Source organism: Ambystoma mexicanum, chromosome 1p (assembly GCF_040938575.1).
Source record: "Ambystoma mexicanum isolate Mex_15411 chromosome 1p, UKY_AmexF1_1, whole genome shotgun sequence".
Lineage (NCBI taxonomy): Eukaryota > Metazoa > Chordata > Amphibia > Caudata > Ambystomatidae > Ambystoma > Ambystoma mexicanum.
Window position 1 is genome coordinate 361,238,350 of NC_090921.1, and position 16,957 is coordinate 361,255,306.

General features: G+C 43.7%; 1 protein-coding gene across 2 annotated transcripts in view; it reads right to left on the reverse strand.

Annotated features, from left to right (window-relative positions):
* USHBP1 (USH1 protein network component harmonin binding protein 1) overlaps window positions 1–16,957 on the reverse strand; it is a 289,807-nt gene that overhangs the window by 47,394 nt on the left and 225,456 nt on the right. Inside the window, exons 9-14 of one of the 2 annotated variants that reach the window (XM_069648861.1) lie at window positions 15,611–15,751; window positions 13,602–13,702; window positions 11,014–11,155; window positions 6,001–6,280; window positions 3,257–3,466; window positions 2,643–2,734 (exon numbers count right to left, since the gene is read on the reverse strand). In XM_069648861.1, coding sequence (XP_069504962.1) covers window positions 2,643–2,734; window positions 3,257–3,466; window positions 6,001–6,280; window positions 11,014–11,155; window positions 13,602–13,702; window positions 15,611–15,751 — 966 coding nt within the window. Of the gene's footprint in view, window positions 1–2,642; window positions 2,735–3,256; window positions 3,467–6,000; window positions 6,281–11,013; window positions 11,159–13,601; window positions 13,703–15,610; window positions 15,752–16,957 lie in introns of both variants that reach the window. The other variant, XM_069648852.1, reaches the window with a different exon arrangement.

Sequence of the window (16,957 nt, forward strand, 5' to 3'; positions counted from 1 at the left end):
GAAGGAAGAGTCATGGGCAGAAAATAACTACTTGTATCGTGGGCACCAATTAGTAGTTCTGACTGGTATGAGAAATGCTATTATTGAACTAGCCCATGTGGGGCATTTAGGTGTGGCGAGAAAAAGGGACTAGTGAGAGCGGATTTTTGGTGGCCAGGATTAGACAAAGAAGTGAAGGATCAGGTGTTGGCCTGCTCAGACTGCAAAGAAGGAGATCAAGGTCTCTCAGTTCAAACGGTTCCTATGGTTGTTCGGGACAGTCCCAAGTTACCATGGGATGAGGTGGCACTAGATTTGCTTGGGCCTTTTAATATAAGGGGAGCTAGAGACACATATTTACTAGTTGTTGTTGATCTTCTTTCAAAGTGGCCTGAAGTATGTGTTCTTAAAGAGATTACAAGTTTCAAGATAATTCAGTTTTCGTAACAGCTGTTCTGGAGGGAAGGCTTCCCCAAAAGATGCATTTCAGACAATGGCACGCAGTTGGTATCCAAAGAATTTAAAGAAGTTCTAGAAAAGAATGTGATTGAACAGGTGAACACAGCGCTTTATCAACCTCAAGGGAATGGTTGCGTTGAGAGATTTAACAGAACACTCATGGAAGCAATAAGAATTGCAGTGGCTACGCGGGGTGATTGGTTCAGGACTGTTATGGAGAGAATGTTTCAATACCGTCTGGCCCCACGCAGTGTCACTGGAGTGTCCCCATTTGAAGTTTTGAGGGGAAGGAAACCCAACACCCTTCTGTGCCCTGGGTGGATGGGGAGGTCAAGAATGGTAAACGTAGATGTGGATAGAGTGAGGGACAGAATGCAGATAAGTGGTGGCAAAGCTAAACGCAGGTATGATTGGATAAATTGTTGCAGGAATCTAACTGTCACTGAAGGTGATTGGATCAGAATTAAGTTGCCAACTAAGGTATGTAAAGGTTCTCCAATATTTTCGGAGCCCAAATTAGTAGTGAAAGATTTGGGCTCATCTGTTTTGGTGGAGGGTGGAGCTGTATGGAATAAAGAAAGAGTGGCAATCGTCAAAAACGGTGCAAGAAATAAGTAGCAGGAATGATGAAAGGGTCAAGTTTATTGGACTAGCTTTGCTGACAAATTTTGTGAACAAGCATCATTGATGAAAGGGTCAAGTTTGATGAACTACTTTGCTGACAAATTTTGTGAACAAGCATCATTGTTTGTATGTATGTAATTTCTTTGGAGTAGAGATCAAATGTTTCATTTATTGCTACTTTCAGAAAGAAGGGAGGTGTTAGGAAAGGATATCTCCTTTCCTCTTTGATTACACTCTTTTCATTCATCTGTAACCTTTGCCTCCTGGATGACATAGCTGTGTGTGACATCACACATCCAGGCTCAGTGCTCTTAGAACATTCACCCCTGGTTATTGTCTCCATGTAAACTTGTTATTGTTATGGTTCAGGGTTGCCAATGTGAAGGAGGTTGAGAAGCTCCAGCTAGAGGGTGCTGCCCGAAGCCACCTGAGGCTGGGGGTTGTCTTGAATATGATACTGAATAAACTTCCTTTGCCAACGTTTACCAGGTGTGGTTCCTTTCACTATCAGATGATGTCTGCTACCACACATAACAGAGGGAAAAGTCAATAGTCCATTTGACGAGTTTCAGAGACTAATCCAGGAAATCACAAGAGATTATTTAAGGATTTTGTATTAATAAAGAATCCTAAAGACTGGAAGGGAGATATTCTCCTGACCTAAATAAATGTTCACATTGGTAGGGTCATTTAGTTTTAGACAGCAGACGTATTCCTTTCGACATTCATGCATGAATGACGAGCACCTTAGTTAGTGACATAGGCAGGGACCATCCATAGTGATAGGGAAAGTTAGGCCTTATCATTTTACTTTAATAACATTCCGGGACACAGGTCCTCAGAGTGTCTGTGTCCTTTTTCTGGATTGGCACAGAATACACTACAGCAGTATATGGAAAGGTTAATTGCACCATCAGCGGTATATCTAGACACGAGAGTGGAGACAGAAAAGGCACAGCATAGCACACTGCAATATGCTGTCAAGGGAACTCTAGGTGTGAGTTACAATTTGATGCACAATAGAGCCAATGCATTGCCCTCTTCAAAGGTGCATAGATGGAAGATGGTAATAACTGAGCACAAAAAGGTGATACATATATATCGACAACAATATTAAGTATATATAAATGTACATGGCAATGCACTTTTCTTGAGACTACATAGAGAGGAGAGGAACAGTGATAGGCCACAGTCTAGAGTAAGGCAATGGGCTTTTTTGGGATACGAGGCAAAAAAGTACCTCATGTAGATCAAGTTACAATTTGGTATAGCCTTAGCAGGGGTGATGTAAGGTTTGGGGAAAAAGGGCATTGTCGCTTATTATTTAGCAAAACACATGCTCTTATTACTCCCGTGATCAAAGTAAGCACGCTTTTAACTATTAGTGCAAAGCCACGCCTATCGGCCTTGTCAAGTACTAAAGGGGAAATTGGCATGACTGGATGAGTTAGTCACCAGGAGCCGGAGATTGCTACAAGGAGCATACCATTTAAAATGGCATTAATTACTTGGGAGGATGGCGAAGAATGAGTTTCCTTGAAAGGCACTGGAAAGAATGCAAGATACGAGTGTGTACTCACCGGGCCAAGGACTGAGTAAGCGCATGCATTATGTTCGGCACTTGGAAGTCCACCACTTGTCCATTACTCTCAGTAGCACTTTCAGGAAACCCCTGGCACAAAATTAAGAAAATCGGATTGAGAATACCTTTTCAATGAGGACCACCGACATCAACTGTGTAACTTGTTAGAGCAGACAAGATTAACATGTCTGGCTGGAGCTACAGAACGCATCGGGTATGGGTCATCATCATTGATGTTTTAGAACTAGGGATAGCAAGCTTTAGATTCAGATCAAAACAACATCTAACAGAGAGAGATACAACACTAACACTGCCAGACAAAGATCTTCATCTTGAATACTGTCTTATACCCCTCAACCAATGAGACAGCTGGGTTAAGAAGTCCCACTAGATCATTGACATTTTTAATGCTACTTCAGGAATGGCTATTTTAAACCAGTGGCCAGGGGATTAACATCAGGCTATATAAATAACATGTGTGCAATTATCCTTCTCCAAACCCTAGTCACCTCTGAGTCTTCTACATCTGTAATATGTCCAGACACTCCAATGGGGGCAAACAGAGAACCATCTTCCCTGTTTCCTTTGAAACCAAACAATGACTAAGGTCACCTTTGTGCTGGAAGTGTTGTCACCAGTACATCTCACGGAGCTCATACATAATGTGGGCCATTCACTTCCATCCTCCAGCTTCCACTTCAGGTGCTCGGTCAGCAGCAGGTAGGCAGACTCCTGGTGTCGGTAGGCCAGGGCCTGCAACTCCAATCCTCTCTTCTCCTTCTCCCTCAGGTGCAGTTCAGTTTTCAGATCAGACATTTCCTCCTGGTTGGACAAGACAACACAACCAGTAAGTATCCTGCCTTTTGATGGCAGGTAAATTGCTGCATTTCCAGCTCAGTTACTTGGGCCCGGGACAAAACACGACCAGTAATGCCCGCCCATGGCTCGGCTTATTGCTTAAATATGAAAAAAGATGGCATTACTACAAATAATAAACAACTATTGATGTGTTAGTACCCTGCGAGGGTCAATGAGCCTGTTTCAAGCAAGCTCATTAGCCCTATCATGGTCCTTGCCTCGCCGACAAGGCATCATTTGCGCTGCGACCCTCCCGTGAGTGCCTGCTATGGAAAGGAAGAAAGGACTACATGTGCCATGGAAAGGGAGAAGGGACTCCCATTCCATGGTGGACATTTTCTTTGGGTGTTTTAAAATATTTTTTTAATGTCCGCCATGGAAAGGGAGAAGGGACTATGTGTATTACATTCTGCCGTTCCATAGCGGCCATTTTATTTGTTTACTTTTCTTTTTTACTATTTTCAATGGTCACCATGGAAAGGGAGAACAGACGTTCCCCGTTCTATGACGGACAATTTTATTATTTTATTTTTTTATTTTCAGTTTCGAAATACCAAAGTGTCACGCAACTGTAAAAACTGCTTTTAGTACCCCGGTCCTACAGGTTGGAGTAGTAATATCAATAAGCCCCTCACAGGGGGACCATTACCGCTTCTGGTAATGCCCCGTGGCCTGCGTACCGTGCTGTTTCGGCCCACTGCCAAGGGTAATATTGCCATTAGCACCGGAAAACTGCAGAACATGTGCTAAAGGCTGCAAACATTTTAAAAGAAAAAAGAAAATCTCACTTACCTTCTGTCCAGTAATGTCAGATCTCTGACAGAGACTCTGTTTTCAATGTTGATTATGTTGACGTAGTCAATAAAGTGCACTCCCTGTCAAAGAAGCGGTATTGCCGGACAGAAGGTAAGTGAGGTTTTCTTTTTATTTAAATATAGCCTTTAGCACCTGCATGTGCTTTTTCAAGGGTGGTAAAGGCGCTGTGGGAGCTATGGGGGGAGGAAAGTCAGGCACAGGGTTAGGTGCACGCGAGGGGATCTCAGAACAAATGCAGACCGCATTCCCAGCTCCCTTTTTGGTTAGCGCCCCTGCCCAGGATGATACTAGTTAAATATAATTCCTTTTTAGTGAGGAGTATCCATCAATTATATTAATTGCCTTATACTTAACTGTCTCTCAGTTTCAGTCATGTACTTGCTCATAGAAACTTCATCAGGACTAGCCCGGACCTCCAGTGGGAAAATGTCCATGCCGGACAGTACTTGCATAAGTGTGTCCTAATTTCTTATGGCTATCAGCCTTGCTTTTGGAAAAGCACTATGACCCCCTTATTATGTAGAGGAGCAAGCTGGGATGTTCGAATACATCAAGTGTACTAACTTGTCTGTGCTGACGGCAATCCCCAAATTTTTTATGATTTCCATTGCATATAGAAGATCAAGCTGGTTAGATTAGCAAGCGCCATTGGAATTTTCCACCAATAGATTCCATTAGACAGTCAGCACACCACCTCAACCTAGGGATAGGTATCCCTCCCTACTAGGTAGAGCTTAGCTGTCCCTTTTCCAATCGCTTGCATAAAACTGCTACCCATTTAATGCAGATGGCTCCTCCTTTTTTATTTTAAAAAAGCTACAGCTACTAACTTTCTTTAAAGAATTAGATCTGAGATATCAGCACAGAACGGCTTTAAATGTTCAAATGCACAAACTGTGGTGGCTACTTTGCACCTTTTATCCTTACTAACAATAATACAGAATGTACAAAGAAATTGCACTTAAAATTCGACTAGTGCACTTTTTGTCTATTAGAATTAAAAAAGTCTGACAATTGTTATTCATTGTATCTCATTTCTAGAAATCTTCTGTAGTAATGAAAGTCTGAACACTGGTTTTGCTGTTGTCTGCCTCCTCGAAAGGATAAAAGGCAACCCCCTGTTTGTCAATGTAGCTACTACAGAAGGATGAAAGGCTGGTTCCGACTTGCAAGGATCTTTCACTGTAGCTATTAGTTGGACACATATTTTAATCTCCTGGCTCGGGCCTCAGCATGCAGTATGGCTCCATGATGGACCTGGTAATGTGCATGTCCACTTTTATTTCATACAGGACTTTATATGGGTTGTCTAGCGTATTTCAAAGCTCTGCCAGCTTAGGCAGAGAATGTAACGGAGACCCGGAGGGTTAAATCAAATTTCTAATGGTCATGCAATGTTGTCAAGTGATGAAGAAAGGATTATAATTCAAGTCTCCTAGGCCCACAGCCCTAATGATAGCCTTTATGGCAAAACTCTTTATTATCTACAGTCTCTGAATATTTTCCAACGGCTTACCTTTTCTTTACACATTACAATTCTGATCGCTGACATTTGAAAGCCAAGGCCTGCTTTCACTTACAAGGGTGCTCCAGGGTTCATACTTTTTATTACAAAATAAATTAAAACATGTATTATCAATTCTATATGCCAGCCATAAAGGTTAATGATTGTCATTGCATACCCGGAGTTCTGATAGTGTCTGCAGGAGCTGGGATCTGTCCAGAACGGGTTTCCGTGCATAGCTAGGCAAGATGTCCAGAGAGGCATCGATGGCATCATCAACCTTCGCCTTTATGACTTCCTTTATTCGTGCCACATCCGCCGGCTGAGTGGACCCTTTCAAGGCCAGCTCTACTAGGGTGACTTTAATAGAGGCCTGGTCATGTCTGAGTTTGCAGATGTAATCTTTCAAAAGGTTCTCTTCCTCACAGATCAAGCCAAAGTGGTTCCTGTTGGAAAAACTAAAGCAAATATATAATTTTATAACACACCCCAAAGTACAATGCTCCTGCCTTTGTACAACCTACTCCTACAACCTTAATTGTGCGCTGAGCCTTATGCTGCCTAACAATAGTGTCGAACCAGAAATGACCACGACTCTCAAGATTAGGTTCGGGTTTGCAGTGACAGAGACTTGGATATCATTTGGCATATGTTTTCATGGGTCAAAATGCTATTGCCAAGTCTAAGCACCAACAGAGTACATGTACCATCTACAACAAGATCCAGCCAAGGCTTTTTTTACTTGGAATATTTATTGGCAGGGTACAGAGACGTCCTATTATGCATCAAATACCTCTTTATTTTCTAACAGAAGCACAATGCAAGAGATATATTGTGACGGATCCCCGGATGCTATCACTTCTCCGCTATGGGAAGCTCCTTCCCATGAGGCCACAGCGGTGTGTCTGCTACCTGATAGTCCTCCTGGGGGTGGATCTCATGGGGAAGAGTCATCTTCTTCGTGGCAGTCCCTGGCAGGCTGAGAAACCAGGGCTGCACAGACTACGGGATAAAGAAGGAAGTCTTTACAAAGGGGTCTCGGACCTAAGAGAAGAAAGAAATACCTACAAAAAGGGTCTAGGACCCAACACAGAGAGGCAGTCTCTGGTAGACTGGGAAGCCAGGGTTGCATAGACTACAAGAGAGAAAAAGGAACCAACAGCAAGAGGATCTGGGACCCAACAAAGGGACTACCTGGCAGGATAGTGAACCAGGTATAAGTCCTAAGAAACAAGAAGAGCCAAGAAGTGTCTGGGACCCAGACATAATAACAAACTGCCTCTGAGCTCATCCCTACAGTGACAGTACCTAGCAGGATAGTGAACTGGAAGACCAGGGGAAGAGAAAAATACCCCCTGGTGTTTTGGAACATACAAAGAACCAAGAGAAAGGGAGTCATTCTCTTGTCACTGTGAAAAGCTGGAAAGAAACCAGGGTAAGAGAGCTTTAACCTCTGGTGTTGTTGAACATTGTGTAAAGAACCAGGAGAAGGGAGTCAGCCCTTTGGCACAGTGGGGATCTGGAGAGAAGAGAAACCCAGTGAAGAGAGATATACCCTCTGGTGTTCATGAACAGGACACAAAGAGCCAAGAGAGAGAGTCATTCCCTTGGCACAGTGGCACAGTGAACATTGGCAGACAGACTAGCAGAAGAATGGCACTTGTCCTGGCATTGATAAAACTTGAGAAAGGCAAAAGGGGGAGGGAGTCATCCCCCTAACACTGTTGAGATACGGGAATTTTTTTCAGAGTTCCTTGCTGGAAAACCCAACCCAAACAATCCTTTTTGAAACTTTGATTTGCAATTTCTGAGAACATTTAGTTTATGTATCCTGTGGAATTGAACTTTGGCTGTCGTCCAGAAGATGGAAGCCATTGGACCAAGAAGACCATCGCTTTTTCTTAGTTAAGTTTCTAGTGTAAAGGTCAGAAATAGGTTTTCTGACACAGGAAGATGAAATCAAGATACTTCACATGGTCAGAAAAGCAGAGGTTAAACAGGCAGAGACCTAGAATGTAGGCCTGCCTGACAACGCTATTCTTTCTGACATGGGCTTTCTGTATAATCAAAATGTATGTACCCGTATGCAGATGGAAAAGAAATACTGAAAAAGCCTTGTTGAATCCCCCAAGAGACAAGTTTACTCCATAATCGAGAAGGATGAACATAATCAAACACAGCCAATGGATCAATACAGGCCACATAGATAATGGTAATGTTTTTACGTCAAGCCCGCCTCTGGAGAGAGGCCACAATAAGGCCATTCAAGGAAGAAAAAATCTTTTTCCTAAAACAAGTTTGACATTTTTCCAGCCTACTTGTCTCGTATGACCACCTCTCTAGTTCTTTTAGCACCAATGACTCAAAGATCTTGCTGCTCACGTCAAGGAGGGAATTGACATATTATTTGGAATGATTGGATCTATCACCTTTCTTATGAATAGGAACGTGAGACAGGTGTGAGGAATAAGGAAAACAAACAGTTGCTAATATTTGCCTAAATAAGGTTGCAAGTATTTATGCCCGGAATTTTGGAAAACCTTTTAAGATAGATAGTTTTTGTTAACTCCTTCCTGGCAGGAGCTCAGGATTGTTTTGCATTACTTATTAATAATACAATGTCCAAGTATCTCTATGCCAGGTACGATTAGCCGGCACGATTCCCACAACATTCCCATTTAGTTGTACAGGCCCCGAATTCCATGAAAATTAGCCCACTGTTAACTCTGAATAGATATATATTTCTTTCTTCTCACGTAGACATTATCAATGGGGCAATCCCTCTTATCTAAACATTGGCAACAGTTATTCAAATCTTCTGCCAACAATACTTCATAGCCTGGTGGTCACCATACTAGGCGTAAAGGAGAGCTGATAAAACTCCCAGGAATCAATCTAACTCAATCTGGGACGGATTCCAGTAGAGGTAATTTAGTAAATGGAAAATTCTATTCAGGTTCATATTGCAACCAGGCGTCCCAGGCACACGTCTGGCCATCGTGTTACACTTACCCCGAAGTAAACTTTAACGGCTGTAAGCAGACCGCGAAGGGGGCATCCGCGAGGGCCTTTTGAAGTCAGAGTCCTCTGTAATGTTCAAATTAGCAGAGAAGTATAGGGCGCGTGATACCAGTGAATCAGTTCAAAAAAGAGAGCAAGAGTTTGAAGTATGGAGCTCCACTTGGGAGACAGTTAGTTTGCGGATGTAACGAGCAACAGGGTTCTGTCACCAGCAGTAGTGGCTTCTTTCTTTGAAGAGAAGTAGTTTGTGATCTTGGCACTACGCGTGAATGTAGAGTAGGTAGTACTTGAAATGTTCAGAGTCACAATTTGCTGAGGTATTAGTGATGAAGGATGGTGGGGGGAGGAACGAGACATGGTGTTGGTCTGAGTTGTAGTATTACTAAGCAAATTGTACTTTTATTGTTATTGCAGGTAGTACTGTAGCAGGGTGATGGGATGCTCCACTTGGACTTCAAAACTGCATATCTGTCAGTCCCCATCACTGTTCTTTCCCCAATATCTATTCCTTTAGTAATCTTAATGGATCAAAGTTTTCTGTTTCACTTGTTTTCCATTCAGACTATTCTCCGGTCACAAAACTGATTAAGATAACAGCAGCGACCTTACAGGGTCCAGGAATTTGATTAGTGATTTATCAAGACAACATTCCGATCATGACCTCATTCGGGGAGCTGGCATTGAGTCATCTGGAGACTTTCCTACAGCAGCTGAAGTTTGTGATAAATCAGAGCAAATCAGACACTTCTCCAGCTCAGTAGACAACCTTTCTGCGATTCAGCCTCCGGGCGGCAACACCCTCCATGAATCTGCCCCACTCCAAGTCCTAAGCCACCCTCTACTTTCAATTCAGCACTCTCATCAATTCGGGCTATCTTTAAGGGTCTTCTGTATTGCAGGGACCTTCAGAGAAAGACAGCCAGCAATCTACGGCAGGAAGTATGTAGATTGGATTCCCCACATTAGAAGACAAAGGGAGAGATATGTTGGTTGCTATCTCTTTTACCCCAATGTCATCTTGTTCATACGAAATTTGGCTAACATTATGCGTTTTTGCTATTCCTTTATCAGACGGCACAACACACCATTATACCGGGAAAGGTATTGGCACTGTAAACCAACTACAGTGGTGAATAACACAGTATAAAAGCTTCATAACATAACATAAAATGCAGGCATGGACCTGTGAGCCATCTTCAATTGTCCCCACAGTCTTCTGTTATGGGTACCATGTCAGCCTGGCGGATTGGGGTGTCATACGTGGAGAAACCTTGACTGTAGGGTCATATCACTCAAGCAGTCGATAACGCACATAAACTATTCAGCATTGCTTGCCGGTTCCCTTGTAATCAAGTGTTTTTCAGGGAGACAGTTCTATGTTCCCAGTTTTTGAAAATGGACAACATATCACTGTTCTATTATATAAACAAGCTATAGGGGATCTGGCAAGAAGCTTTTGGAAATGTTGCCTCCCTTGGACTATCATGGTCCATGCAGGTTTCTGCCGGGGACAGTCAGTCCTGTGGTAGACTGGTGCTCCAAGCAGCTAAAGGATTTCGGTGGTTGGTGTCTATTGTTGAACTACATGCCATTGTTGCAGGCCCTGTGATACCTCTAGGGTCCGATATCCTTGGACCTTGTTGCATCCCGGCAGTACACTCCCGTTGCCCCAGTTTTTCAATCATAGGCCATACCCAGAAGCCGTAGTAACAGACACATTTTTCAGTTTTTGGATCACAACTTACTGTACACTTTCAACCCTTTTGCTATTATTGCAAGGATAATTTTGCTAAGAGGTGTCCCTACTTAATTTTAAGTCTAATGCTTCTTTTTGTTGATGATGGGAGAGATGTCGGATCTTGACTGCTGCAGCTTACAGCTTAAGAAAAGAGAAGGTGAGACTCTATGACCGAGGGAGGTATGGGGTTGGTCTTCCCATTTGATATAAGCTTAATGCATGTATTTATTTACTTGCATGGTGTCAAAAAATAAAGACATATTTGATGAATAATACTCGCCTCCTTGCCCTTAATAAAATGTTGAATTTCCATCGTATACTTGCCATTCTATCGTAGTTAATCTTGAACAACTCCCCATCTTTTTCGAAAACCCCTACAAAAGATGCTGGTGATCCTACAGTGTTTCCCTCGAGACCGCAGAGGCGACTTACCTTTCCCACAAGGAACCCTCTGAATCTTTCTTCTCAGCAGCTGGTAGGAGCTTGTCCGCGTGAAGAAGGCTGTAAGCCTCTGAAAGCACTGTTTTCTTTTTTAGCTCAAATTCTTTGAAAGCTGACTGCCACTTCAAAATCTCTTCTGAAACAGAATGAAAGGGTCAGCCAGGGACACATGTGGCTGGTTCTACGCAAAAGTACAACACTTAACAGCACCGGGCCAACAACCCACTCATTCTGTGGATCCTTCTTAACATCAGTTCACTCACTCCCACTACTGCTCCTGCTCGCCCAATACCCACTGTTAGCACTCAGTGAAGCAACATTTGAGAATATATTTTGTGGTGAGAGTTCTAAATCCATGCAACAAACCTAAGCAGAACATTTAGAGACCCCTGCCCATCCCAGCTCCTCTGTCATCCTTAAGCCCTACTTGAAACCCTGCATGTGTCCCTTTTGTAGAAGGCTTTGTTGCTTCCTAGCCAGGTTGGCACTTTATAAATCCCATACATACATGCATACATGCAAACATACTACATACATAAATACATAGCGACAAAACAGTAAACGATTTTAAAAAGGACTGAAGCAAGGAAAGGAGAGAAATATTACTGGAAAAGTAAAGGAAAAACCAAAGCCTGATCTTTCTCTGCCTGTTGGCATGTTTCTAGCCACTGCTACACCTAACAACCATGTGTCTGTCCGCTGGACAAAAAGCTATATCTGTACATGAATAGGCACTCTTAACATGATGAAAACATCCCAGTCAATTATTATAGGCCATTTTTGACACTGCAAAGAAATACCATCAACCTCTACGCTTTTCTCATGTTTAAAGTCAGAAGTCCTGCATCAGCGCCCCTCTTGTGAATTCATCTTTCCTCTCAAAAGCCTCCAGCAAAACTGCTAGGATTAGTAGATAACGCAACTGCACCAAAAGATCTAGCCATGACCACACACAGCTCAACTTCTGCCCCCAGCACAAACCTCTGCTTCATTGGCCAGCTGATAAAATAACATCTTCCAATAACAGCTCTTGTCCAATCAGGTTTCCAGTGCTTCTGCAGTTTCAAAGCAGCCGCTTCCAAAATTGCCCATAAACACGTATAGTGTAGTGCATGCGTGCTTGACTGGACCCATCTGACTCCATCACACAAAGGCTGCCCATTCATGTGACTCCACGGACTGACCCTGGATAGCTTTTGCTGTTTCTTATACATTCAATCCAAGCTTCAGCCTGCCAGCCCCTCTGCACAATTCTAGACTCTTAACACCTAGTCTCTCACCAATTTCTTCGGTCTCTGCATGGAACCCATAGGCAAGTTTGTGGTCCATCGCAACAGCTTCTTCGACAAATATAATGACTAGCCCTAGTTTTATCTTCTGCCAAATGGAGTCAATCACCTGCCTCCAAAAACTAAAACCCTGTATCAGGGACACGGAAAGATTTGTGACCAGGCACTTACCTATACTGGGCATTGCTTAACAGTTTATTGCTGATAATGTACTGGAAAATCACCATCTCCTGAAAAATGACATCCGGAGATCAGAGGGTCCCACCATCAGTGACCCATAAAGCCGATACCAAGACTTCATGCAAGATGGCTCCCTCACTTTATCCACTCAAATTCTTCTGAAAGACCAAACAAATTCATGCCCATATCCCCACTATCTATACCACATAACTAGCCAGGCGGTCGCCCTGCCCTAGCAACACTACAGCAAACTGCTGCTAGGTTTATCATTGTTACGACTATGGCAAACAGCTTGCCCAAGCCAACACTAGTCCCTTCAAAATGTGTCTTGCACAACGCTGCAAAATTAGTCACCGGAACACACGATTTCTCCCACAACCGCCACATCTGTAAAGAAAACTGCTGGGTTCCCCTGAATGCTATGACTTCCTCATGTGCTTCACCCACAAAGCCAGTTGCCAAACCAACCCAGATAACGAGACGAGGCGATCAGAGTATCAGCAGACAACCACCGACCATTTTAGTTCATCGCTGCTGGCGAGAGAAGATCACACAGCAATCACTCAAGGGCTAGGCTCCAAAGGAACTGAGCAAACCAACAGCCACCCTTTACTTGCAACAAGGCCTTCTAGTGTTAAACCCGGACTTTCGCAAAATTCGCAAAATTCACCAAACAGGGCTATCCCAACAATACAAAAATGCAAGGTCCCAAAAACGCGTACAGCACCAACATCTTGCAGATCTACTACAAACTGTGCAGCATCCCAGTCCCACTTCAAGCACTGTGATGCCCAATTACTAGCCCTCAGGGGCGTTGCTAGGGGGGGCTAAGGGGACTGTAGCCCCTGATCTTTTGGTTGTAGCCCCGGATAGAATCTCAGGAGCTACAGCCAAAAGACTAGCTAGCCCCGAGTCCCAACAGTTCAGACATCAGCTTAGCCCCGGCTCTTTTCCAGACCTAGCAACTCCCCTGCTAGCCCTCAATAACGTGCTCACTGATTGCTGCCAAAGATCCGCACGAACATTTGAATCTGCGCCTTTTAAGGGTGTGGCTGGCACTGTGACATAAATAGAGAGCGACAGATTCACGAGAGACCGAGGAGCAATCACCTGGTGACATGGGCCTGTCCTCCGCCATTTGGCCCAGCAGACTCTCTGCGTTCATGTCGACCAGCATACGTAGCACGTCATACGCAGCAATACGCCGTTCACTGCCAAGCAAAATAGGATTCAAGGAGTGAGGTTCTTCGACATGAGACAGGTATCCAGCTGTTATCAACTGCGCAGCTCTTTAAACACGAACTCTGCAACCTCGGGGCTCAGTGAGGCTTCACTTAGGCAGACAGCGCTGGCATACAAAGTGCAGATGTATTTCTCCCTTTGGAAGTCTTTATGCACACAACTTTACGTTTGATTTACCTTACTAGGTTGTTAGTCATAAGTTATTAGTGAGGAGATTTCCCACCCTGCTCCTCTGACCTGCATCTGATAGCCTAACATTGATCTCCCGCCATTTTCCCTTTCTGTCATTGTCAATTGTTTTGGATTTCAGGATTGCTTCCCTGCCATAAGAACATCCTTTATAGAGGGTTCTATGTATTATATGATAATTATTTTATAACGTGCTTAATACCCAGAGGTTTCTAAGCTCTGACCCGGGAATCGAACCTGTGTTGCTCCGTGTCGTCTTGCTTCCAAGGCGAGCATGTTGCCGCTGAGCTATACTACCGAGAAATGTGAAATTGAAGTACGTTTTCTTAAAGAGATCTTCTCTTACCGAACTTTTTCTTGGATAATCCATTCTGACATTTGGGAGTGTTGAAGCTGAAGAATTGTTTTGAGGAACGCAAACTTGATAATATTCGTTAGAAAGTCAATCAAATTGCCTCCATAAATTAATGTGGTTCGGATATGTGCATTGTTTTGCTTTTATGTCTTCGTCTTGCTGTATTGGTCTCAGGTGCCAACATCTTTTGCCTGTTCTTGCTCCCATGGAGGGAACATGCAACTAATACTCACTTCTTTACTCTTTATTTTTTGGCACCTTCTTTTAGTGAGCACTTCCCTCTTGTGGTCATTGTTGACATAGCACCATTCCTCTAAGCCTTAGCGGCTTATCTTTTTTTAGTACAGCATTTCATGTTTTTAACTTTCTCCGTCTATTATTCACCAGATTGTTTTTATTCAAGTTTTTTCAGCCTGATTATGTTTCTTTGAATATTTGTATAGAGATCTGCATAATTCTGCATAAAGCATCTGGTTGCTATTTTAATAAACATGGGGTGTTTGTGTTTCTATTTTTCCTATTAGATAGCGTCAATGCACCACCTATAAGCCAAAACTATGGCAATCGAGGACAGATAGGGAGAAATGGCATATGAAGAGGCACACGAAGCTTGTAGGTGTTTTTTTTCTCAAGCCTCACTATCACATTTTGCGCTCAAAGTGCCTGCCAGTGTTTCTTCAAGGCAGTCTTCTGAGAGATAATGGCTTAATTGGAGCTGTAAATTTGCTACTGGTGTGATAATGTCTGCCTTCACCCACTCGAATGTATAAGCACTATGCATGTCTTTCATTGAAGTCCTTTTAAAAACGAGCATTGGCAAAACCAACAGCTTTGGCTTTGTATTTAAGTATTAGGCATTTGCCAGGCACTGCTATTATATATCCAGGAATTCGCACCGTTTTGCAAATGCTACCATCGATGGCAGTTAGTACCACTACAGCAGTGCCTGAAAAATGCCTTTCCCATGCTTGCACAAAAGCTGCAGTGCCTGGCAAAGGCCAATGCTTGATAGAGAGATGGAGGGGCAATAAAGAGCCTGCCCTTAAATGCCAGCTTGAGCACAGCACAGTGCCAACTGAAATCTGCAGATTTCTCAACCGAGCCATGCCCCTGATAAGCCGGGGCCACTAGGCAGCCCTCATGCCAGGTAGATCTCTGACATCTGACCAGACTGATGGGACATGTGGCGCTATCCGGCATTTTTTACACCAGCAAATCAGAGTCCATTTCAAATAGGCACAGTATTCTAATTCATCCACATCAGGACTCGCGAGCACAGCCCAGACACCTATGCCTGGCCTAGTTCTAGGACTTCATTCAGCCTGGGCCTCACCTGGCCTGTAGCCCCAAGTGCAGCGCGGTGCTGTTGGACTCGTGCTTCCCCAGAATCAGGTTCAGTCTCTCGGAATCGCTCTTGCACTCCTCCAGGGTCACCACCAGCAAGTCGTTCAGGCACTTCAGCTTATCAATGCATCTGAAAGAGAGGGATGCACGAGAGGGCTGGCACTAAAAACCTGGGGTTCAAGACCGCTTCCACAGCAGGGTGACACTGCAGCGACTGGCATAGCTCAGAGTCACCGAAAGGATGCTTCCGATCCTGGGCGCAGACATGCATGCCCCCCCCCCCTCTACGGGGCAAGAGATTTTAATAAGTGATAGATATTGCATTTCCCTAGGATTCACTCCCCGAGGGTATTATAAAATCGGGAGGTGTTCTCACCATAGACTTTTTTTTCAGTAGCGTGCATTTGGGGCAAATCTGTGGCCAGATCATCTTCTACTAAAAACATGCACCTCCACAGATATAACAAGGAAGAACAGCTACTAGCGTGCATTTCAAAGCCATCCGCATAAGACCCTTGTGTAGCCATTACATCCAATTGTCATGCCAACATTTCAGCCGTATGAGCAACGCTGGGATGATACTGCCACATAATGCTGCTGATAGGGGATTCGTGCCCCGGTTTCCTCACTTTCCTCCAGGGTAATAGACTGTATTTCGCCATTTACACATGACAATTCTTTCGTCTGAAGATTGGCTCGTGCGCCTTTCAAGCTGCCGCATAAAACGGTATATCATCAACCATGCATTATCCAACCACAATAACATGATATAAGGAAAATATAAGGTTTTTCTATGGTGCTCCATGCCAGCTTCCTTCAACACCCAAGAGATGTAATAACGAGTGCTATTATTGCACGATTAAAAGGTTCTCAATTTGCAGACCTCGGAAGGATGATGGGCTCTGTCAGCCCTGCCGGGATTTGAACCTGGGATTGAACACAGATGCAAAGGCAAGCGGGAAAAGGTTGGCATCTATAGGCCAGTTAGCCTGAGCTCCAAGGTAAGGAAGACCTTGCAATCACTCCATAAGGAAACGATTGTGGGAGGTAACAAAGGGATTACAGGATCAATAGCAGCATGGTTTCACGAGTTAGAGGCTATGCCTGAAAAGTGCAATTAAATCATTTGACTGAAGTATTCGGAGTTAGCGCAAGTGGAGGGATGGTGGATGCGGTGTAGTTGAGCACCAGGAAATCCTTAGCTACTCTTCCTCAAGCAGAAGGCACTTGGACAATTCCGAAGCATTGGAATGGGGGCTGGAGTGGCCAATTGTTTTATGGCTGGAACAGAGGCCAACAGGTGGAATAAAATATACAAGAGGGAATCTTTTTTTTT